At 44.5% G+C, this 24,970-nt stretch overlaps 2 protein-coding genes across 7 annotated transcripts in view; one reads left to right on the forward strand and one right to left on the reverse strand.

Annotated features, from left to right (window-relative positions):
- Window positions 1–169: 169 nt before the first annotated feature.
- LOC108624999 (upstream stimulatory factor 1) lies at window positions 170–1,859 on the forward strand. Its single transcript, XM_018024665.2, has 4 exons — window positions 170–317; window positions 432–789; window positions 1,109–1,261; window positions 1,422–1,859. The coding sequence occupies exons 1-4, from the start codon at window positions 280–282 to the stop codon at window positions 1,623–1,625; spliced, it is 753 nt and encodes a 250-aa protein (XP_017880154.1). The 5' UTR covers window positions 170–279; the 3' UTR covers window positions 1,626–1,859.
- The window catches only part of RhoGEF3 (Rho guanine nucleotide exchange factor 3), a 51,018-nt gene continuing 27,905 nt past the window's right edge, over window positions 1,858–24,970 (reverse strand). For 5 of the 6 annotated variants that reach the window (XM_026813517.1, XM_026813516.1, XM_026813519.1 and 2 more), the window contains 13 exons: window positions 14,297–14,405; window positions 11,624–11,745; window positions 8,959–9,333; window positions 8,782–8,884; window positions 8,403–8,573; window positions 7,485–7,696; window positions 6,564–6,664; window positions 5,580–5,896; window positions 5,139–5,510; window positions 4,694–5,056; window positions 4,420–4,633; window positions 4,116–4,358; window positions 1,858–4,043 (listed from right to left, as the gene is read on the reverse strand). In XM_026813517.1, the coding sequence (XP_026669318.1) occupies window positions 3,904–4,043; window positions 4,116–4,358; window positions 4,420–4,633; window positions 4,694–5,056; window positions 5,139–5,510; window positions 5,580–5,896; window positions 6,564–6,664; window positions 7,485–7,696; window positions 8,403–8,573; window positions 8,782–8,884; window positions 8,959–9,333; window positions 11,624–11,745; window positions 14,297–14,405 (2,842 nt within the window). In that variant the 3' untranslated portion in view covers window positions 1,858–3,903. The remainder of the gene's footprint in view (window positions 4,044–4,115; window positions 4,359–4,419; window positions 4,634–4,693; window positions 5,057–5,138; window positions 5,511–5,579; window positions 5,897–6,563; window positions 6,665–7,484; window positions 7,697–8,402; window positions 8,574–8,781; window positions 8,885–8,958; window positions 9,334–11,623; window positions 11,746–14,296; window positions 14,406–24,970) is intronic. The other variant, XM_026813520.1, reaches the window with a different exon arrangement.

Consider the following 24,970-nt stretch of genomic DNA (forward strand, 5'->3'; position numbering starts at 1 on the left):
CCGTGATTGGTTGTTCAAATGGATGCGCAAGGGCGTATACGCTGCTGCTGACGTCACACGAGGAGTTAGTGGAACCTCCTATCACTTTATATTTGCCTAATACAGAGTGTGTATTTCGAGCCGATTCCGCTAGATGGAACAACGTTATATTATCTCTATGGAAATACCCCGTCCCGCGCCTCTCGAACCCTCGCAGTATCAACGCGTGTAAGTATCTCTGACCATCTCTGACGTAGAGATGAATTGAAGAGTCGAAGGAGACTCGATTTATAAATTGAAATGGAAGTTTTAAACCAATTAAAACGAATGGAAGAAAGGTACGTTATCGTCATTCTCCTTCGACCTCGATAAACGACCGTCGTCACGCGACGAGGATCAAGAATCACGACACGGGAAACAATTTCTTGGTTACTAAAGACTTTATATTGCAGTGTCGACGGGAATGAAAATGTTGATGTGGTTTTAGAAGAGGCAGAGATAATCGAATGCGGCAACGAGATAGAGGCCGTTAACGAGGAGGAAAATATACAATATCAGATCTGCGAAGTGAACAGGAATGAAAACGCAGTTGCGTATCGTGTGGTGCAAGTCGGCGAGAGCCAGCAGACCGATTCTATAAACACTCCTATAAACAATACCGTACAAGTCCTAACATCGCCCATAAATGCCCAATTTTATGTCTTAAGTAATCGTAACGAAGTTGCCACCGAGTCTAAAACGAGGAACGTTGCACCACGCGTTAAACTGCAGATAGAAAATCCACAGAGCATACTTACTAACATTAAAAAGGTAACAGGCGAATGATAGACGGTATCTGTCGATAATACAAGTTAACAAGCTTTATTTAAATTTAGTGTACTGCTAAAGCTGTGCAAGAGACCTAGTTCAATTTTTAGAGACCCAGGATGACTACTAAGTGAACTCTAAAAGATCTCAGTTCGCATGGTTCAAAGTACTCTACAATCGGATATTAAAAGTTCTCTTAATAACCCCCAAAGATTATATAGAAATCATTCTTTAATAGCTACGCATTGTTAAAAGCAGTACACTAAATTTAATCAAGATTCTATCAGCGACAGAATTTATTTAAACGATCTCCGGTTTGCAGAGAGACGAGAGGAGGAGAGTGACGCACAACGAGGTCGAGAGACGCCGGAGGGATAAAATTAATAATTGGATCTCCAAATTGGGGAAACTGTTGCCGGAATGCGAACAAACCCCGACAGTGGAGGGAGACATGAAGACTAATTTCGAATTACAGGTAATTAATAAATAACAGGATGCAACGAGCATTGAATGCGACGAACATGAATTCTCGCATTCTTTGCTGTGCTCGGTTCAGAGAGAACCTTTGTTCCCTCCGTAATTCCCCTACAAGGAAACATTTTACATACAACAGAATTAACAAAAACATTTAACAGAGTAAAGGAGGAATCTTGGCGAGGGCTTGCCAGTACATCACAGAATTAAAGGACGTGAAGGAGAGCTTATCGCAGAGGTTGGATGAGAACGCGCAGTTATCAGAGGAAGCGAAGACCCTGAGGCAAGTGGTGAATCAGCTGAGGAAGGAGAACGCAGAACTAAAGGCTCAGCTGGCGAAACCGCGTTGCATACTCGGCACCTAATCGGGAGGGTCATAATTCTCTTTATTTAAAAGCTAGTGTTTGTTGTTATCTTGTAAAAACGAGAGCTCGTAGGATACAAATCTTTTCGTGCAATGAACTGATGATCTAGCAATTGTAAAATGTTTATTTACACGTATAACTGAATATATATTTGTATCGAAAACAATGGTAAATCTGTCGGTGTAACTTCAACTGTACATATCTTAAAACAATATAAACTATTTATATAACGAACGAGAGCGAAAGGTGTAATTTATTAATTATTTTAAATCATTAAATTAGATATACAAATATACAAAAACATCGTTCAATCGAGATTTTCAGTTAAATGGCTAGAACATGTTCAAGTTTCCTAACGAGGTTCTAGATCGTATTTACAGTTTACGAGTTAATGTCTAATTATTTACACGAAACGAAGCAGTTATCGTGTCTGGTTTCCTCGGAACGCCCCGCGTGCACGTCGACGCGCACCGAGGGAAAATATATGCGTTTACATATATACGGAACAGCCTAAACCGTTATCAACGCCTAATAATATTATTGCTTGAAAGCACGTCACGACGTTTGTGCAGAAGATCAGTTCGTAGCGACGACACGTTAGTCCAAAGGAAACTGGCTTTCGACTTTCTCACAGAAGTGAACAAAAGCGAATGGATCCGTGTCGTCGCTCCGTCTGCGATTTACAGAAGTTGATGGGATGTACATCATCGGTACTTCGTGCTCCTCTCCTTAATTTTAATCACATTGGCCATTAACGACTGCCCTTACGTAGCGACGCTTAAGAAGAACAAACGAATTCGTTCTATAAAAATAACTCTCCAACTGAACGACGAACGCGTCGCTGCCGAGCTACAGACAATCGATGGTTCTCTGTATATTAGGAATCATGCCCTCGTTCACCTCGTCATATTGTCCTCGTCGTTATATTAAATACAGAAACGATGTCCCTCCAACTCGATTCTCGCCAACGAAACGATCGTTAAAGCGTTAAAACAAATTAACATATTGGCAGTGTCGAAAAACTTTCACGTCCCTCGAAAAATGTTAATTGAATCGGCGGTGCAACGTTCTAGCATACAAAAACGCTCAGGTTCCCTCCGTCTCTCCTTTAGCTTTCTGTACAAGAGTAGAAAAACCTGAAGGATATCTCAGACGATTCTTTGCTCTCGCACGTAGACACTCTGCCAGGACAGCAGTAGAAAACAGACTTGATATGCGAGTATTTACACGTTCAGTGATACCTGCTATTAATACTGTCGCGCCATTATTCACGAAGACCGTCGTACAAACTATGATGAGTATACGAATGACTCGATAACTTTAGGCAGTAGAAGGATGTTTAAGATTCTTCATCCCCTCGACGAACGGTGTCTCCGGTTCAAGGACTCGCAGAACGCGAAAGGTACACAAATTCGCTTAAAGAGAGATCTCGATGTCTACTAGAAAATACCCCTTGATATGCTCAAACTTCTGATACCTTCCGTCCTCCGCGAGACGCTCGATTATTCCAAACCGGAGACACCGTTCAGTTTCACTGAGAGAGATACAGAGAAATAGAGATAGAGAGAAGTTTCACGTGGCGTTCTAAGAGAATCTAAATGCTCGTCGAACCAGGAATACGCTTAAGAGTCAACTACGAATAATAATTGTGTTTAACAAACTTTCTCTCAGTGTTAGCTCGATCATCTCCGGTGCATAAGCGGGGCTAAGTCAGTCTTTATTACCATTATAAAACGCCACTAATTTAATACTCGCTCGAAAATTTATCACCGTCCTTTTACTCACGATAAAAGTTGACTAGTACTTTCTCTGCAGTACCTCGCTATATATACGTACACATCAGCTTTACACGATACGTTTACATGCTAACAACGCGTTAGGTGCGTTCGCTCTCCTAATTTTTATACACAACTTTCATACCGTCGCCTTTCCTCCTTTTTTACAAGAATTCGAAATAATCGATGATACCTTGTCGCTCCGTGATCAGAAGAATCGTTTCGCGAGGCAGTGAAATAAATATCGACGATGCAAAGTGACACGCGTCACTTTTATCGAACTGTACGTGTTTTTTAAACTATATATAATAAACGAGACTGCTCGGATCGATGGAACATCGACGGATCTTTCCAAGGTAGACGACGTGGACCTTCGTTCCATACACGACGCGCGATGCGCTCCTCCGTTTCCGTCCGCGGGACGATTCCGCTTTCGCATTCCGCGCGGAGCGCTTCGCGCCAGGAGTTTACAAGTCGATGTATGGGACGAAGGTGGGCCTGTCTCAGGACGGCTGAAGTCGAGTACCTTTCTTACTGCTCCCGAACGTGAACCAAGTGCCGACTTTACGTCCTAACGAGTTCGTCGTGGGCTGACCGATCATCGTCGTCATCTCGTAGACCGATTCTCTCTTGTAAGTCTTGTCTGCAATTCGATCGAACCGTTTATTCGTCTGGCGACGACGTCCACTGATGAAAGTACGAACGATGTACTCACTGCGAGGTTTGATCGGCGGCCGATTCTGCTGTCTGGTGGCCGCGAGCCTTGCCAACTGTCTAGCCGCGGCGGGGAATTCTAATCCGTCGTTTCTGTCCTGGGCGACCAGCCTCCGTTCCTCGGCCATCGCTGCGAGCCATCGACGCTTCTCTTCCGCCGTTCGACAGCAGAACAGCAACCATTTATCTCGCACGCAGCTGTACACCTTCAAACAGTGCCGCACCGTCACCCCCAATTGGTGATCTGCAAACGCGAGGAAATGATTAGACGTAGGATCGACGTACGTGTATTTCTAGATTCGTACCTTTCCCATCGGGAACGTCGATCACCTCGCTGGTGTCGAGATAAATCCTGCCTTTGTACACGTACGTGTTCCGCTTGAGGATGTCCTTTTTACAGTAAACTAATTGATGATCGAACAGGAAAAGAATTATGTTGTTCGTCCACATGCCAGTGGTGACCCTGACGGCTTCGCCCTGGTAGATCAGCTGCGACGACACTTCGATCAGATCTTCGCCCTGTAATTAAAAACCGTTAATAATAATACAGAACGAATAAACGATGAATGAATTACGTACCTCCCAACCTTCGACCCTCAGCTGCCACGCGGCCAGCTTCTCGAGGCTCTCCATCCGCCTCTTCCTCTCGTTGATCAGAACCGCGACGTCTCGCATCGCTTCGAGAGCTTCCTGAATCTTGTGATAATCCGGATGGTCCGATTTCGTGTATTTCAGCAGCTCCGCTAATTGAAGAGGATACTTGCATATCCGCTGCACCGGAGTCAGCAAGTAACCGTCCAGAGGAATTTCTATCAGTCCCCGCATTAATCTACAAGCTTCGAAGAATTTGTTGTAACGATTGTGCTGGTACAGCTCTTGCAGAGTGACCGTGGCCATCGGGTGGCTGTTGCAGTACTCCGAGTACATCCGAAATCCTGCTCTCTGAAACGATTTCAATCACGACCGATGATTAACGAGACCGAGAACGATGATGAGGAGATGGATGGGGAACGAGAGATCTTACATGATTCAGGAAGCATTCGCCGACGCAGCTCTTGTACGGAGCGGTCCAGTCGATCCTCGTTTCCAGATCTTTGAGAAACTCCGACTGGAAGTCTAACAGGTCTTCGAGATTGATGAAAATAGTTTCGATCTGCTCCTCGGTGAACATGTCCGTGCGCCGTCGACACTCGGCTATGTAGCCCTCCGCGACGTCCCTTAAAATCTTCACGAAGTCCCTCTCGGTCTGCACCAGTTCTCGAACTACGCTCGTTCTGACTTGCTCGTTCGACAGAAGGGATACGCTGGTGCGTCTTCTCAGTTGAGAGTTCGACGCGCCGCCCGATGCCATCGCAGCCAGACAGTCCTCCACCGTGTCTTCTTGGCTCACGCGCAACTGTACAGAGTTATGATTAAAAATTAGATCATCTCTGTGAATTATGTTTGTAACAGAAACGATGCTTACTCTGACGAACGCAGCAGGGAACCAGCCGTGCTCTCCCCTGCAGCTGCCCCACCACCAGTCCTTGTCCATGTTGTCGAGAACCTCGATCACGTCGCCGGCGCGGAAGGCCAGCTCCTCGGGCTCCATCGCGACGTGGTCCCAAACAGCTTCAGCTAAGATGACCACTTCCTCGTCCATCGTTTGCTCGAAAGACTTCTTCCTGTCCGTCAAGGAAGCGATGGAAGATTCCGAGTCGGACATCATCTCGTCGTCAGAGGTCCCGCCTCGTCCGTCCTGCTCGTCCTCCGACAGGACGTTGCCACCGGGCAACCTCGCGCCTTCGAATTAAATTCAAATCATTCGTCATTACCATGAGAAGAATGCACGTTCGAGAATAAATCTGGGCTCGCTTTCAATACATCACAGAGCAATTTTTATTAGTAAGTTTCAGGGTTCAAAAATCTTAGAATCGAAATATCACCCTGTAGTCCATCGTAGGCTTGGCGGCAGCAAAGATTAAAAAGTTCGTTTATCACGTTTCACAGGGGGATGATTACTTCTCTCATAGAGCTTCGCGAAACTCTTGCTACTTCAAAGACAGACGGTCTAATTTTCATTAATGTTTTGCGAAGCTCTCTGCAATTTCTACTGTGGCTCAAAAGCGTAAAGCGATCGTTACAAGGTGTCAACGTGATACAAGGAGCTTTAAGAATTCTTTTTACAGGGTGCGTTCCGTTACGAGATCTCTTTTATACAGAAGGGGTGGCATGCTGACTCGAGTCACTCGGCGGTACAGGGAGAGACCGGATTATCTCGTGTGCAAACAGTGTGCAACTAATCTCAGTAATTTCACTACCAAGCGAACAAGCAGGAAACGAGATCCGACGACTACGACGGAGTCGTCGACAGAATTCGAAACGTAATAATCACTCGTTTGCTTGGAAGGAAAGGGAGAAGACAGAACGGATCTACGTCGAAGTCCAAGAGATCCGTTTACGTTTTTACCTGCAGTTTTGGTGCGCATCAGGGGTGACAGCTGATTGATACCCAGTGGCTGACTGAGCGAACGCCTCAGATTTGTCCGGGAACTCCTCCCTTTCGCGTTACTGGGACCAGAATAAAATCATCATTAATTCGATTCATTATATGTCAGATTTTTTGTATGAAGGATCAACAAGCTTTGTGTTTACGTAGAAGCATCGATACAACATTCAGCAACGAATTACGATAGGTAATATATATATATAGATATATGTATGTATATACACACGACAAGGTACACGTGTATACAGAGTGGTTCTACGTTTACGAGAGATATCCGGAAGTATCAATGACTTCGATTCAAACGACGAGATTCGACATGCTGTTATTTGAACAAGCGGAAGAACCACTCGATATATTGAAACGCGTGAGAGACCAACTGTTTTTACGAGGAAAATTGAAAAGAAGGTGGTTTGTTATAATACCCGTCTACCTACCACTATTCTCCCTCGATTTACTGGAAAGGTTCGAGAATAAAGAATTTAAATTTCGTCAGGGACAATCTTTCAATTTGTTTTTTTTTTATGGAATAATGCCATGATTCATCTCGAGTCAAACAAAAATAAGGAACGAATATCGTTCGTTTTCATCTCATCGAATTTCATTATTTTCTGTTCGCAGACAGTGAACAACACACTGGCTGCAGTTTGGATCGATGAATTTTCGTTGAGATCAACGTTTTTTTACAGAGTCATCGAGGCTTTCACCAATCGTGTCCCATATGCGATGCGATAACGAGAGAAAGACGGCCGATTTTTAATCTCTCTCTTTTAGTCAAGTTTAATCGATATCGCGCCTGATCGAGTTCATCGCTCCGAATCGTTTCGGCAAGGAAAGTGAATGAGGGCGTTTGAGGTGTAAAAGAAGGAGTCGCCTCGTGCTCACCTTCTGAGCGCAACGATGTCATGGGAGGAGTGCCTCGGGCTCAGCCTGGGAGGCCTCGTCTTGATCGGAGACGGAGTCGACAGCATCCTACGATAATTGTGCGCGTGGCTGTACCCAGACCTCGTGTCCCATTGAAGCAACCTCTGACCTCCTAAGTCGCTGTTCGTCCTCCGTACGTGCTGGTGCCTCGACGTGCGGCTCTGCAGATCCGCCTGAAAAGTATCACGTCCGTTGTTCAACAAACGACTCTTTGTAGAAAACTGCTCGGTCATTCGGCGAGACTCTTTCACGTCCAACCACGCGAATTAAACACCGATAATAAGCGGTACCAGTGAAATTCGTATGATTAATGATCAAGAAAAAAGTTCAAGCACCGTTTCCCATAAATCGTGACTAGCAGCACGACTTCCTCTCCACGTGGTCAACGCGTTCACTGGCGACGCGTCAGGAACTACAGCGGTTAAGCCGTGAGTAATGCGAGTTATTGTATCGGAGGAAACAGTCATACGATAATGATTACAATGCCACGCTCTCGACAGCAATTATAAATCATCACACCAAAGGGAAGGAGCACACGTGGATTAAAATTGCGCATAAAATTAATCAAAGCTGCGTCAACCGAGTGCTATTAACGATTGAACATGTACACACATATACATTAAATACCGATTTAAATATCCATTGGCTGCGAATCGCTGCACATTTATTGAAAGCAGATGTGTGTTAGCTGGATTAGTCTGAGATTTTTAAAAAGGAGAGTGTTTCCATTTTAAAGATACTTTTTAAAGAAGCTCATTTTTTAAACTGGTTTAAAATGCCTGAAACACTCTTCTTCGAGTGGACCTGATGGTAAGCGTGAACGTTGCACCCTGGCTCACGAAGATAGCGGATGGTAGACACGCAAAGAACGATGTTTACCTTAAACTTGTCGATCAGTATCTGGTTGACGAGCTCGGACTGGGGTCGAGATTTGTCGACTCGCTTACGAAGAGTTGGCGGGCTGTCCGTCTCGTCTTGGACGTCAGTGTCGTGGGACTCGGAGCTGTCGCCACCCCTACCGCCCCCAGTCAACGCTCCACCAGATACCATCTATATCGTTCACAATTTACTTGGTTATTCGAGGCTGACAGGTCGTTTTTCGAACCATCGTCGCGAACCAAATCAAACCCAGAGAACGGATCGTGGAATAAACAGGAAATACTACCTCTGGCTAAAAGTTTTTCGATCGCTATTGCACTTCTTCGTGAAAGTTTCGTTTAAGAAAACTTTACGTTTTAATCGACGATCTCGTTCTCACCTCGATCTGAATCCCACTGTCTCCGCTGTTACACTTGGCGTTCCTCGCAGCTTTACTCCCTTTCTTCCTCTCCTTGCTGCTCCTCCACACCAGAGGACCGAATCTGCGACAGATAGAATTCCTCAAAACTCACTTCAAGTATTTATTTCTAATCACGAATCGAGGAATTGCGCGTACCTGAATTTCTGGTCGTTGCCGTTGTCCTCCTTGTGCTGTTCGGTCACGGGCTGCGATTCCCTCTCTTCCTCCTCGTCGAGAGGACCGGATTCGTTATCTTCTACCGGACACTCGCCCTCGTTGCTCTCCTTGCTGCCCTTTTTGTGGAACCTCAACGAGAAGCTCTTTCGAAACTTCTGAAGGACGCTGCCCTGCTGGGATTGGGATTGGCTGCTCGAACGTGGCGAATTCTGTACACCGGAAGTGGCCACGATATTCCCACTCGAGGGCTGCTCTTGAAGGCGAGAGACCAAGGGAATCGTCGCCTCCGCCAGCGGATGCTCCGTCGTCCCGTGCCCCGTGCCCTCGTCCTCCTCGTCCCCAGACCACTGTCGACTGAAAGACAAACCGAACGTACAAATTAATTTTTATTAATCAATGTTCCTCGGGAGAATCGATCGGCTCGGCCTTCGCTCTCTTATCTCGGTTAAAAAAATGCAGCGATTGTCCAACGATTCAACAGACGTGCTTGTACGTAACGAGCTGATCGATTATGCGTTTAATCAATGGCTTATTATGATCGAGATTAAAAAAATTCATTCAGCAATGAATCATTATTATCCACTGGAAACTGGCAAGATTTCGAGAGGAATTTTATTTACGCCACTGAAAATAGTGAAACGGTTTGGCCATTTCGAGTCCAGAACCTCAGATTTGTTTTAGTTAAACGTTTAAAACGAATATTTGCACATTTTATTGAACAACAATTTGTTGAAACCGAAGAGGCGTACCACATCTCGTGCCTCATTTGTTCCTCTTGCAACCGAAGACTCCTAATGCAATTAGCATAACTATACGACGACGTCCTTGAACTTGGTTCTGTGAAACTCTACGCAGGAGACACTTAAACACATTTCGCGTTTAAAAGTTAATTTCTTGAGACGACGCGTGATTTTTAAAGAAAACTGGTCACATCGTTTAGCACTGAAATGTTTTCTACTCGTACGATTTCGAGGGGAGATAACAGAGACGGTATTCGAGGCACGAAGAACCACTTGCAACCACTTTTAGACAGGAAGCGAACGACCACCACAACGGGTATGCGTGTCCCATTCAGCTCTTAAAGAATATTCAAGGAAATCCTCCTTCCTGAGTATAAAAACAGTCATCGAGAAATCAAAGTTCCACCGATTATATCCTTGGTGCTTGTAATTCGTTTTCTTTTATCAGAAAACGTGTCGTTTATTAATATCGTTTGTTCAAGAATCTGACCACGTTTCGATGCACGCGAAGAACGACGTCTGAGAGGAGCGCATTGAGCGACGGGCAACGGTCGACTGAAGGCAGGAAGGCCGGACCCGGTGGTCTCACGTGTGTCCCACGTGGACGTGTGAGTGCACACGAGGTCTATGCACCTCTTCCGAGAACAGATTTCGAGGGTCGGTCAGGTATACGAGGGTTGCTGCTCCGAATTCGTACGGGGGAGGAAGAGAGACACCCGTCGTCGGTGTCTACAAAAGACGACGCTCGTCCATTGTAGCGACAGCCGCCCGCCGCGGGGTCCTTTTAATCGCTGCCATTTTTACTCGTCTCGTTTCTCTTGCACAAATTCGATGCGCCTTTGAGGATTCCTCGCTAATACTCCCTCCCCATCCTGCGTCGCCTTTTGTTCTCGTTCAGACTTTTTTTAGGCCGATCGTCCCGCGATTCACACGAATCGTGTCGTCCCGTTCAACAACTTCTCCGTTTCATCTTCGAAATTAAAATGATAGACGAGTGCCTTCGATTCACAGTTTTTAAACAAATTTTCTGGGAGACGAGATGAAAACTCGTCGCTCTTTCACACGTCGGAAAGTAGGAAGTTTGCGTGGGAGTCGAAAGCAAAGTTTCTTTCTTGTCGGAGACGTGCAGCATCAAAGAATAATTCGAAAACATCCACGCTAGGGAAAACTCGAGACCGAATTTCAAATTAAACCGTATACAAATTTTAAAACTATCCGTTTGCAAAAAAAAGGGGTTTACATCAAACTTTTAATTAAATTTCGCATCGAGCTTTCTTTCACAAATGCTTGATTATTTGCAAGAGAAAGATGAGATAGAGACTTCAGTGTTAGACTTCAGTTTCAGATGTCGTCCAGATTCGCCTTGGACCTTTTGAAAGACTATTTGCGGTGGGGCAGAAGATCGTTGATAAAAAATTTAGAGGGTTGTTTGGTGGCCGAGACAGACCGGAAGTGCATAGACGGGCGTCGCTTTGACGAGACTCAAGAGTACGTCGCGAGGGATTTTCTATTCATTCGGTAATTAGGGCAACGACCGGACGAACGTCCAGGCAGAGAGAGTCTCGATGGAAACTCAGGTCATGAGCGAGAGTGCATAACGTCTTTATTCTCGACCGGGCAAACAACCCCCGACGCGAAGGGATCAGGAGGTCGCCGGAGGTGAGAGCCACTTCAAACGGAACGCGATCGACCTTTGATCTATGCCCACCCGATCGGCTCTCTCTATTTTTAACTCCACCAAAGTGGAAATCACCGTTCGTTCCAACTCTCCCGTTCAGGACGAGTCACTGAGAAATGTTTCCTCGGTGAACGATCGTTTGTACAAATTAATTTGGTCGCGCGATTCGTCGATAGAATCCGTTACCCAGGAAACCAGGGGAGAACAGATGATCGACGAGGCTCACCTTTCCACATCGCGGTCGAGGAGCGCCGGCGTGCTGGACGCTTTGATACGCCTCTGCGCCTTGCTCAGCCCGGGAATCCGTCTCCTCTCCTTGCTCAGATACGAGCGTTGATCGTGCAGAGGCTGCAAGCAAACGAAATCATTTTACACACCCTGGATCATAATTGATCTCCATGGCCTTGCGATATTCTACTTCTTTCCCATGGATCGCTGCTCTTTATCAGGCTTATCGAGACACAGATAAGAATACACGCGCTTAAGTATTTCTAATTTTCGACCAACAGGTCTTTTTCTCGAAACGAGTTCCCACGTAATGGAATACGACGCGGTTCCGGTTCATAGAATTACATTCGAGCCACGCATCGACTGACTGGAGCATAACTTTTCATTTTTCTAAAGCACTCGACCACGGCTCTCTGTCCACGCAAAGGGAGGTCGAGGAGCCACTTGCACGGGGGCATTGTCACACCAGGGCTCGAACCGAAACGTCTCGATCCCATTGTCTCCCGACCTGTTTTAATTACCAACGATTCTGTACTTCCGTTTGCCTTTTCACGGGTCGTCGCTCGATGGATCTCCACGTCAAACGCCATTCCCAGCGAATTTTATTTGCTCACAGGGAGATAATAAAATTTAATAAAGTCAGCGTAAAAGCACAAGAAGCGTTGGCCGATGAGAAAAATGGAACCAAGTGTAAACCTGAGGAAAACAAGGAGAAGATTTTAAGAGTCGCAGGTGGAAAGTCGGTTAATTGGATTGCAAGATGTTATCTGGGTCGTCGCTTACGTGTGCAAGCTAAGTCTAATATTTGGCGAGGGTGGCAGCCAGTGGCCAGAATGAGAGGAAACATCGTTCCCCATACGAGCATCCACCACGGTTAAAAAATTGCAAATTTTTCAATTAAGAGTAGGCATTCCGTCTGATCTCGAGCGAATAAGAACCGCGGAAAAATATTTTACAGACCGAGGCACATGCTAACTTTTAATTAAAACTTTTAATTAAGACCGGGGCGGAATCGATGCCATCGGACGTAGCCACCCTGCGTGTTGGCAAAACCGGAAGACGAACACAGGCGGGATATGAGTACAGGAACTGATCAAAGAGATACGAGGAAACTAGAAAAAAAGATAAATAAATTTACTGGAGTTTTAAAATCGTTATAGACTTGTTTTCTTTCGTCGCGATCTTTTCAGGCCTCGATTAAACATTTGCATGCGACCCGAGGCGCAAACTTTAACCCACAAACCTGTCGACTAACTGCTCTGTCGTGGGCATCGATAATAATTGGACGCTGCCGCCGAATTATTCGACCGTGCACGCGATTTCGCGAGCGAAATCGAACGAACCCCCGTTCCTCGATTAGCCATTCAGTTTGCTTACTCTACCGAAAGGAACTCACCGTTTCACCTGTTTTTCCCAGAGGTAAACAGGTTCGACATAAACAATTAATTATTTGTTCTATCGAGGCGAAAAGACGATTTCCAGAATCACGATTTTTCCTACTTAATTATTCGAAATAGAAGGAAATTGCATAATTGCATGTTTATTTGCAAATTAGCAAAAAGTTTATTATACAGAAATTGTAGGTATTGAAGTCCTCTACAAGAAAGATTCTATGTATTTTTCTTCTACTTTAAGTATTTAACGAGTTACGTATGATTATTTGCCATTTTATTGATGTTGACAAAATCCGACCATTCCACCGTCGAATCAGCCAACTTTTGGAAAAAAATTTCGTTTTTTGACGATAACTTCCAAACGGTTGGACTTAGAGGGGTATTTTTGGAACCATTTTGTAGGGGACGACGAGATCTACAAGAAAGGTCCTATGCAATTTTCTCGTATCTCTAAGGGTTTAGGAGTTATTCACAAAAAACGAAATTTTCGCAGAATTTGAAGGGGTACCCCTTAGGAAAAATCTCAAAAAAATCGAAAATTTTTTTTTCCTCAAAATATCGAAGAATGCTTCACGTAAAAGTTGTAGATGATACTATTACCTTGAAAAAAGGTCGTATACAATTTCCTTCTACCCCGAAACAGGAGTAATCATAAAATTTATACTAATTCAGTTCCTCACTCATTATAGATTGTCATAACAATTGTTAATCGCTCGAGACGAATGAATCCGCAGTACCCGAAGACTAGTCTATTTAAATAAAGAGAGTATCATAACTGAGACGTGTCTAAGATTCGTGAGAGGAATCGGAGAATCTCGCGAATGCCGAGTATGCATAGCGTTCGGTGTTCGAAAAGCAAGCCGGAGATTCCTAGGGAATGCTGCTCGCGCCTGTCAGAGCGGAAACGTCCGGCGAGATTCCTCGGATTGGAAATCGAAGACGCGAGTTTCTTCCGAGCGCGGCGCCCATACCGGGGCACCTTAATGGATCTCCCACGGACGCAAACGCGCCGCGATGGGACTTGGCCTTTCCGGGACGATCACGCGCCTCGTTCATGATCGATACTACCCCTTTTCGTTGTCCAGGCCGCGACCGGAAAGGTCAAGAATGGGAACGACGTAAATATGGAGTCTATGATAAAAATACAAAAGCAGTATAATTAATAATAAGGTTGCATATTATATTTTATAGCGGAACAAAATCGTGGGTGTGACGATAAAACCGAAAGCAACGATCCAATTTCCGGAAAGTATGTACACGTATTTGGATCTACTCACGGAAACGGGAGCCGTGTGAGGCGTGGCTGTTTCCTGCGTGTGGTGAAGTCGACTCGGGCTCGACCTCTGCGAATTCTGTCCGCGTTGCCAGCTGCCACTCTTGTTATTGCTGAAATCAAATCGTCCCATTTTATTCATTCGTTTAATAAAAGAAAAAAAAGTATCGAGAATTTGATTAAACGACCTACTTCGTCTCTACGTTCCCAAATAGAATCGACCGAGTTATTACCGTTTCTCTGTTCGATTTTAAAGTCAGATCTCTCACGTATAAATTTACCGTTCATAGACAGTAATTAAAACGAAGGTTCGGTCGATGATTGATTTAATTAACGTCGGAGGGAAAAGGCGTGTCACGTCTAAACAATCGAGATAATTATAAGTAGAAACTCGTGTAGTTTGCGGGGGAGATGTTTATCTAGAGTTTCGTTTCACAGCCTTGGCAATATTGACCGAGTTCCTTGCACTTTCCACGCGAAAACCGACCGAACATGCTAATATTCGAATGCGTCTTCAGCCTTTCTTTATCAGCAACATTTATTTAATGAGCTGCATAATAAATTCGAATTTGATAAAATTGTCGAAAGTAACGGGACGTGATATAATTTTGCGGTGGTTAAATAAATTGCGTCCCAGGGAAAAAACTTAGATAACGAGCTTGTCTATGGGATCGTTGGTGGCCGGTACCTGGGAAAGCTGACAAAGTCGGACGTTAATGGCGTTAATCGTGCCGAGGTGAACGTTCACAGTTAAAACGCTTGCCGTCGGGGCACGCGAGCTCAAATCAAATTCCCACGATGCTTTCACTGGCTGACCCGTTCGACGGATCGTAGATACACCGATAAACCATCGTCCCGATGGCTCGCTCGTCAAACCGCGAGTGTCACGTGAACCGTGATCCCCAGATGATTTTTCTCCACGTTTTTCACGTTTCTCGAGTCACGAGACGGTTCAGAGTTCATTCATTCATTCCACTTTCTATGCTCGCTCTTATCTGTCTTGTCTCTTAAATATTTTCTAAGGCAAACGAATTAAACGGATATTTTATAAACCGTTCGTTGTACGCCTTTTCCTTCATGGACAGAGCCTGGATTGTGTATTGTCAGTCGTAGATCATTGGCCAACGATGTATCGACATCGGGAGGCCGATTATCTACGAGACCGTGTAAATCACGCGAGGAGACCTTTCACCCTTCCCGTTTATTACACACTACCAACCCCCCGTTCACGAGTCCTGTAATAATTCACTGCGAGATCTAATCGGATTTTCATCGACGAGTGACCGTGTCAAAGGTCATACATTTCTTACAAGTCGACATCTAAATCGATTTCAATGTCGAGACACGTCCTGTCATTTTGTTATAAATTCTATATATAAATGTTCTTCGATTTTTCGCGATTTTGGCCAAGGGTCCTTTTGAATCGATGGGGAAAATTAACAATCGTATTAATCGCCTTAGGCTCGCGTTGGCCGAACTGGTTTCGCGACTTCCCTCGTCTAACAGAACGCTTTTATTGTCGAACGAGTGGAGGCAAACGTCTGTTCTGATTCTTTCGGATTTTAAATATAGAGAGTTCATGCACCGGGCAGAATTTTTCATTGTTTCAAAACGAGATCGACGCAGACTGAATCACGACTGACGTAGAACAGAGTATGGGTACGGAGTATGAAAATTCCAAGGGAACAACACAGACTTCGGGGAAAATATTTACTCAATTTTTGCGAGCTTTTGAAAACGGGAAACAAGCAATTCCGAGATTCGATGTTATTTCACGCCGAATGTTTTCTTACTAAGAAATCACGATTCTAATGATATCCTAAATAAATTTCGCATAATCTCGATTCCCATGCAATCTTATTAATTTTTCCCGGTTAAGAAACCTCTTTGACGTAACAAGATTTAATGCACGTGCTTTCGATAATGAGTCATACTTTCTAACGACGTCGAATCACCGTGGCACACATTCCCCGCGTGGTCTCAGTTGCTTTTTTTATTCATCTCTTCCGCGGGCGATGTGTGTACTCGAATCGGAGTAATCGAGATCGGAAAGTAGAGCGTCGGCTAATTGGATACGAGCCACGTAACGTGCAGATCGACGTTCGTTTTAACATCGAATCATGAATGACCATGAAAGATGAAGTAATTCATTTTCTCAGGAGACGCGAACTGCGTTAGTAGTATCGTCGGTGCAATTTTAACTCTTCCCGAGTCTGAATGCGTTCCCGTGAAAGCTGATACGAGGACGACGTGACCCTCTCCGGTACACGGCTATTGAGTTACAATTTCAAGTATCGCAACGTCTAATTAATATGATCCGTTGTCGTCTGAAACTTCCGTTTCCATCCAGTCGGACCTAAAATCGATACACCTCATAAAATCGTCTGGTTTTTTATTTTTACTTACTTAAAAAAGATGTTTTCTGATTTTTTTTTTTTACTTACTTAAAAAAGATATTTTCTGGTTTTAATTTCACGGCGTCTGACGTCGTGGCGACTTTATTTATCCGCGTTGCGCTCGTGTCAATAATTTCCGGAATATCGCGAAAAGTTTATTTCACGGTCCACCCGTTTTCTGGGTAACGAAAAAAAAAAGGACGAGAGGCGAAATGGTGGTTCCAGGTAAACCAGTATTTCTTTTTTTACTCAGTTTTGGAATGGTTCCAACGAGCATCGATTTTAAGAATAGAACCGACTGAATTATTGCCGTTTTTATTTTTAATCGATGCACGAAGAAAGAGCAAACCGGGATTGATAGGAGCCGATGCGTTTTCGCGTGTAAAGCGCAATCCTATTTGCCGATTCATATTCATGACGACGTGCGGCAATCGTGCCGGGCTTTCAATAATACCTGAACAATCCGAATCGTGCGGCACGCACCAACAATGACACTTAACAAGTGTTCGCCTCCTCTTCGCATGCATATGCACCGGCACGTCTATTTTTAATTCCACCGAAAAAGAACAAACTATCCACTGCTGCGATTCTCTTCGTATAAAAACTGTTTTTTTCCGTCGACGGAACGTACGTTGCCGCGGGACGTTAATTACCCGGTCGGAATTTCCAATTAGGACAAATGGAAACAGATGTAAAATGAAACGTTTTCAAATTTAATTACGTCCAACAAATTATTACGCTTCCTGTTTTCTGAAAAAAAAGATCTATAGATCGTTCAGACTCTGTGTTCTCGTGGAAAATCTTCTCGCTGTAAATCCTCGATTTTTCCTCTCAGGATTTCCCCCGAAAATTGCTTAAATTCCGTCGATCAAATATTCTTTATTAAAGGAAGTTTATGAGAAATTCCGATAAATAAATAAAATATCGTTTCTTATTAATCTTAATAAAAGAGAAACGACGAAATATTCTTGGAGCTGCGATTGGAAATTAGAGAGAGTAGGAAAATTGTACGTCTTCTTCTTCGGAGGAGGAGTTCGTGGAAGGTCATTGTCAGGGAAGAAAAGGCAAACGGCGCCGCGACGACGACGACGAAGAAGAGCCCGGCTACCGTGTAGACGACGACAGGAAGGAAGGAGAGGCAGGTATGAAAGGATAATGAAAAATAAAGCAAGAAACCCCGAGCGAATTCCTTCGTCGTCGTCGGGCGACCTGCCTCTTCATCTAAGGCCACGTTCACACGGAACCACCTTCCGCTTCTCGGAAACGTCTCCCCGGTGCAGATGCACTCTTTTTTAAGACCGCTCCATCGATTTCATTCAACCAGCGTCGTTTATTTACAGAAGATAGACGACTGATCGGTCGAAGGATCGAATAATCAAAAGCGTTCGTTTAGAATTCATCAGAGGAGTCATCGCCCTTCGGGAATTAACGAGTCCAAAAAGGGTTTTAGATCGCAGCTCTCCAGTTCTTTTTCACTGACTAAACTGAATCAGAAAGAAAATTGCATGAAACCAAACGGACCGGACTTTGTAAACAGAAATCCTGTTAAACTATTTCTTCTGTACGTCCACATGGGAACAATAGAATTGATCGAAAACGTGAATTCGACGAGAATTCAATGCACGGGAATAATAATACCGTGGAGAGTGGTCGACGTTCATTTAAGAGTCGTTTCGTTTTTCATTGATCGATCATCGAGCCGTTGTTCACCCCCGGAGTGACGCGTTAAAGGGTCGACGTGTAAATCGAGGTGCACTTCTCTATTAATCTCGATACTTTGACCTCGACCTCGATGCGAAACTTCGAAAGAGCAGTCTCGAATTATTCTCCATACAGATTAAAATCCTCTGTCACGTTTCCCTGGGAGGAATCGTCCTAATCGAGACTCTTTTTGCTCCACGGATTCCGACTGCCGTCCAAATAATTGACGACGAATTACCTGACACTATTCGACTAAAAGCTGACCGACGAGATTAAACAGCATCGATCTGTCGTGTATATCGGGTCGTGTTGAATCGATACGACGAACCATGCCCCGGGGAGCGATAAAGAACTAAACAAGATACGATTTTATGTGGTGCGAGCATCAAAGTGTAGACGAGAAGAGATAGAAGTGATCTGAGGGATGAAGGAACTTGCAATTAAAAACGATGCAAGCAACTAAACCATTATTGGTTCGGTGAACGGATGCTGGCGAACGACGAATAATAATGACGGATACGTGACCGACATACCTCGTGCCTTTGGCCAGAGCGATTACGAAGGGAAACGAGAAGAGAATCAATGGCGTACAATTTATATGAATGATGCCGCAGTTTTCTTTGCGTACAGGACTCGGCACACTTATCGTTCATCTCGCGTTCTGCGATTAGGTCAAAACAGCATCGATGGACTTCCAATTTTTAGCTATGGTTCCAACGAGACATCGTGTAGATTACTCATTTCAATATTTAATTGGAACAATTGCTAGGCAACAATGAGATGAAATTCACGACGACGACGACGACGACGATTTCCTATCCTATTTTATCCGTACGTTTCGTACGACTTCCTGACGACGGTGCCATTTCCCTCTTACAACGAATTAGCCATGCAAATGCAATTCGAACGTCGCCAGTCAACGCACTCTTGGCCCGTCGAGTAAATCCAGTAGGCGGGCGGCTGTACGATTTTCATTCGTCGAATTTTTACAACGATTTTTTATATTCCGTTGTGCATTTACGTATCTGGAAATCGAAAATGGCAACCAATTTCTAAAGCTTTGGCACGTGAATGATATTCCTGGCCTACGCTAACTTGTATCATTTATTAGGAATAGCCGAGAGGCGGGCTGCGAATCGATACTCGGCGTCCTCTATAATGGTCAAGGAGGTTCACTGACCTTGTTAGATAGCCCGGATCGATGGTATCTGAGGGCGTTATCGAAATTCCCTAAACGAATGCCTCCGCAATCTGCTATCGATAACAAATTTCTCATCGACAGATTCCACCTACGATTTATATTTTTATCATCAACAAGGAATGAAAATTTAAAGGTTCGTAGAGTTTCACTATGGCTCACCTTGCGGGCGTATAAAATTCCCAATGGCAGGTGGCGAACGTTGAAAGGATGAACCGCGAGATAATAAGAGGAACAGCGGAGGAGTCAGGTAAGGGCAGATGTTCGGGCACGCGACAGCTGTGCCCCACGATTTCCTTCTTCCTTCGGGCATTTGATATCCTACGAAACAAGAACCGAGCCACGGTTGCCAGGATTTACTCGGCAAATAGACGGATTTCGGTACACAAGAGTTACTACGTTTGCTCTTTCCGTTACGAGAGAATTACAACATTTCTTTCACCCTTTAAACATTGATTCTTGAAATGCGAGAATCTAGGCAAATGAGAGTGTGTGTGTGTGTGTGCTATTGTAGATTATTTGCGGAAGGAAATACTTTGTTAGATACATAAGACGGCAGCTGGTATGCACGAGAGAAATCCGGTGCATCTGGACCGGTTCCCCCGGCATGTGCAGCACGAGCGGACGTAGGCAAGCTTTTATTCTTCGAAAGGAAATACATGGCACGCGAGTCGTCGTGTGCCTACTAGAAGAGTCCCGGGGCGTGGGTGGATGCACTTCGCAAGCGTCATGTACACGTGCCTTCGCTCTGTTTCCAACGATTCCTCTGACGAATTACATTGGAAGAAACACGAGAATTTATCGCCTCTATATACCAACTCTATTCACCTGTTTTTCAGACTACTCAGTGGATTTTCAACCGTTTGATAGGAAAATAAGAAATAAACGCGAGGAATTCCTGGCAAAGTGTACGGGCGATGTATCACTGTTCGATATCGCGAAATTAGCATAAATCTTGATAGTCGATAAACACCGGCTGCCTCACGTCACCGGAACCGGTCTGAGGAGAGACGCAGCAGCTGCACGTCGACGCGATTCCTCCATTAATTGTCACACACGATTTCGTGCAAAATTCACGCATTCATCGATACTATCCTAGAATGATTGAACAGAACGCTTTGTGTAATGAAACGATATTCAATACAACAGTTTGTCTGATTAATAACAATTAGAAAATGATATTAAATAACAATATTAAATAGATATTAAAAATCATCTGCGCGTTCGATTCATTCAGCGTCTGAATGTTTACGCAATATAACTCTCCTTCATAATACTTTCACTGGTAATCAAACGTTTGATTAAAAAGAGAGGAGAAGAGGAGAGATTCGCGAATTGAGAATGGATGGCCGTCTCATGGGATGAGACAGAGAACATTTCGTAACGTCAGTTGGCTAACGAACGCCATTCACCGTCAGGCACATTGTACATATATCCGTTACGGAATGAAGAAGGAGGAGAAGAGGAACATGAATAAGCCACGCGTGTACCGCGTGCCGCGTTCGAATTAATACGCCGGCGTTTGAAAATAAAAGAGGGAATAAATCCTGACCGTCGTCGACGTGTTTCATTATGCACAGAAGACGGTGTGTCTCTTTTACACGGTCCCTGCAAGATTATTCAAGCTGCGTTCATTCCGTTTCCTCATCTTTTCAATTATTTTTTATTACAATGAATGCAAGAAATGAGGAATGCAAGAAAGTATGCATCGTCTCTGGCCGAAGCGTTTAGACGAGAATTTGAAAGGAACGCTGTTCTAAGGTGTAAGACATTATTCATTGGAGTGGCTGTTCCGACCGGAGTAATCTCCAAGATCTACATACGTCTGTGTAGCACTTCGCCGGGACAATCTGTTCCTAACAGAAACCAATCTCCGCCGCAGATCCTGGCGACGCCAGAAACACGGAACGATCTGAGACCCCGCGAGTGTCGTTCAATGATGCAAACTCGGTGACAATAATTAACGTATCGGAACATCGTCCATTCGAAGACGATAAATAAAATATAATTCAGGTTCGTTGAACCTCGACTTTACCGAAGGAATTGTTTTAAATCGCATTAGCGTCCTGCTGGCTAATAAAGAATCTCGACTGGATCAATGGATTCACGTGGAGCGTGTTTAACGAGCGGGGGAGTTCGCTCGCCTAACGAGTGTCGTCGAGAGAAAACGAGAGGAGCGATCAAGGCCACCGAGAGAGAAGTGGAAATTTCGCTTTTACGTCAAAGCGACGGGCATCGGTCGAGCGTGTATGCGTGGGCGGCTACGTAGTGTGTCAATCGAGGCGTGCATCAAAGACACGGGGCTCGTTTTCGCTTTGTTATCCGTATTATTCTATTCGTGCGTAATTGCTCGCGACGAATCCCTTTTGTGCGCCGCGGCACGGCCAAAGGACGACCCCTCGAGCTCCTCCGCGTGTACCGCACGCGGTTCGTAACGAACCTCTCGCGACTGGCATAATGAACGTTACGTAAAAACCACTTATCTCTCCTCTCGTCGATCGATAAACCGGTCGACTTTCACCGGATCGGCGATAAGGCGCCAGATTTTTAAACGAAATTTTCGAGAACGGATTAACATCGTAATTAACGTGATAAATTTAGCAAGAGAGGAGAGAAAGGGGCGTACGATGAAAGAAATTCAGATGGGACTTGGATGGAATTCGCCGACGCCCACGAGGGCATTGTAACCTGGGCCCACGTGCCTCTTTAAAACGAACGAGTGGGCCCGTTTGCAAAACACACCTGGCCATAGGTATTCGTATCACATTTTGTACGTTCCCCCTCGCCCTTCCATAGATGAACGTTCGTCTGTTCTCTGGAGATCGATTGGCAAATCTAATCCGTTTTAAAATTCTACTTTTTGCAACGAACCAGGTGGCGAAAATTCCTACGTTTCACAGGAGCCTTTGTAATCAAACGCTAATTCCTTTTGCTGATTGCAAATTGACTGGAACCGTTCGTTGATCACTCGACTTGGAAAAATTCGAACGAGGTCGACGACCGGAACCGACGACTGAAAAGGACTAATTGCGAAAGAACCGATTTTTACCCTCTTCCTCCTCCACCTCCTATTCCTCGTCGGATCACTGGAATTACGCGTGAAACTCGATTCCCGAGAAATGCGTAACCACAGAATGTATATCGGGAAGAGAGAAAGCGGAAGAGATCTTCCTCTCCGATTACTCGCGATTTTTCATTAATACTTTCTGTCTTCTTGCGCAAGACTCGATGCCTGATATTCGATTGAACAGAAACAATCGTCGAACTTAAACACAAATTCTGTGAGATTATAAATTTAATTAGAAACTCGAATTGAATAAAATCGACTTTCACTTGAATTCCTGAATTGGACGATTTTTCGAGAAAAGGGTTTGGAGGAGGTACAAAGGTTCCTGTGTACAGGAAACTGAGTTGCTCGACGCATCGATCTGTGAAGGAGGGCCACAGGGTTCGAGGACTCTCGAGAAATCTTCTGCCGGAATTCTCCCTCTTTACCCGGCATGCTCCATTACGTCGTCTCTAGTGTCATCGCAGCACTTTCGCCCCGGAAATCTTTCCCGAACTTAATTGTCCCCAAGGGATTCGACATCGAAATATGAATACAAACTTCCTTCCTTCTCGTCAAGTCTGCAATTTAAAATGTTTGATAAACAACGAGCGTAAACGAGGAATGGCCGTGAAGACGAGAAAATTATTACCGTGTCCTGGGTGACAAAGAATCCTCACCTCGGCCTTCGGTGAGATACGTGGCCGAGGCGAACTGGGTCAGTTACGTGTAGACACCCACGAGCGAATTCAAGAGCGTATTTATTCAAAGATGGTATCAAGTTGGAAATCCATGAAACTTCGAATTAAACGCATTAAGAATTCTCCTGGCGTCAGTTGCAAAAGTGCATTTCTTGCATATGGAAATTTCTTTTGGGATTTGACCCACGGAGCGTGTCAAGGCTGTGCAATAAATTGAAATCTGTTGTAAAAAAAAGTCGTATCGAGGTCCTAATTAATACTGCAATCAATTCTGTACGGTTTTACCGTAAAATAAATGTCACATCTCCGTGGGGAGGATTCTCGATTAATTTCCCAACCGGACATGAACGTGTACACAGTTGGAAACGGTGAATGCAACAGGACGGACCGCGTGTTTTATGCGTGACGTAGGATCACGCTGAATGGGCGACCGCGGAAAGGATGCGGTTAACCCCTGGCTAGTTTCGTGTTTCCTACCAAGGTGAAACACGATGTACGCGTTCCCCCGATACGTGTGCAAACTCTCCACTTTTTTCCACCGATAAACCGCGAGGGACATTTTTTCCACAAGTATTATAAAACGATAAAAATTCTCAGCACTGTTCATAATTTAAAAAAAAACGCCAATTTCTAATATTCTATTATAAATGCATTTAATACAAGCGATTTACGTCGGCCAAAAATGCGTAATGACCCTTAAGGAGATCGGAATGGAATATTAAAGGAGATGCAGATGGAATGGAAATCTGGCGAGTTTCCTCGAGGCAGCGTGAATAATTTCGCGATGCGATACACAAAGCAAAAATACGTAGACGTGAAGGGTTGGAAACGGTATGGGGCTGGCCGGCTATCAGAATGTGATTTAGGTCGGGAATTCACGATGCAATATCAATGAAATACGAGCCCCTCGAGGCAGCCATTGTCTGGTTCGGCAGAAACTGCTTCATGAAGAGACGAGCCGCTGTGGCATTGAAGAAAAACTGGTCTCGGGGAGGAGAGCTCGTCTTTCCAAACGCATGTGGCTCGTTGTTTACGAAGAAACGAGTACCGACGATGGAGACTTGAACGTCTCACTAAATTGACACGATAAAATATATTTAATGCAAAAGTACAAACGAAGGATTTTAATTTTAATAGGATCGTGTTTGTAATAACTAAGACTGACGAGGAATCGTCTGGGTTTTTCGATCGATACGACGGATGTTAATTAGCGTCGAGTCACTCCCTCGGTTCTAATAGCCCTACGATGAAAATTATTTTCCGATACGGAAGATCGATGAGCAGACATTTTCACGAGGAGTTAAATAGAACTCCGTGGTCAAAGCGAAAACGAATACCGTCGTTGAATTTAGATTTGCATAACACTTTTATCGTCGCCATCGTACTTATTACTATTTCAATCATTTATTTAATCTGTCCTCTGCGATACGCTTATTAAAACTTCCACCATGAAAAGTTATTCAATTATTAAAACGTTCCATCCACTAATACTAAACATTGGCATTTATACGTGTGTCTGTCTGCCTCGGCGAAGGCAACCCGTCGTACAAAGTCGTGCAAAAATTCTCTCATATTCCAAGCTGCGCGAAACTGATACGGACTCTCGTGACGGAATAGTATGAAATCCTTCATGGAT

The sequence above is a fragment of the Ceratina calcarata genome, unplaced genomic scaffold (genome assembly GCF_001652005.2).
Source record: "Ceratina calcarata isolate Rehan_Ccalc_2016 unplaced genomic scaffold, ASM165200v1 scaffold337.2, whole genome shotgun sequence".
NCBI lineage: Eukaryota > Metazoa > Arthropoda > Insecta > Hymenoptera > Apidae > Ceratina > Ceratina calcarata.

Bases quoted from the DNA above. Each gene is read 5' to 3' on its own strand.
- LOC108624999 (XM_018024665.2), top strand. From the start codon at position 280: ATGGAAGTTTTAAACCAATTAAAACGAATGGAAGAAAG. The intron at 318-431 runs GTACGTTATCGT...TTTATATTGCAG, and splicing joins TTAAAACGAATGGAAGAAAG to TGTCGACGGGAATGAAAATG. The intron at 790-1,108 runs GTAACAGGCGAA...TCCGGTTTGCAG, and splicing joins TACTTACTAACATTAAAAAG to AGAGACGAGAGGAGGAGAGT.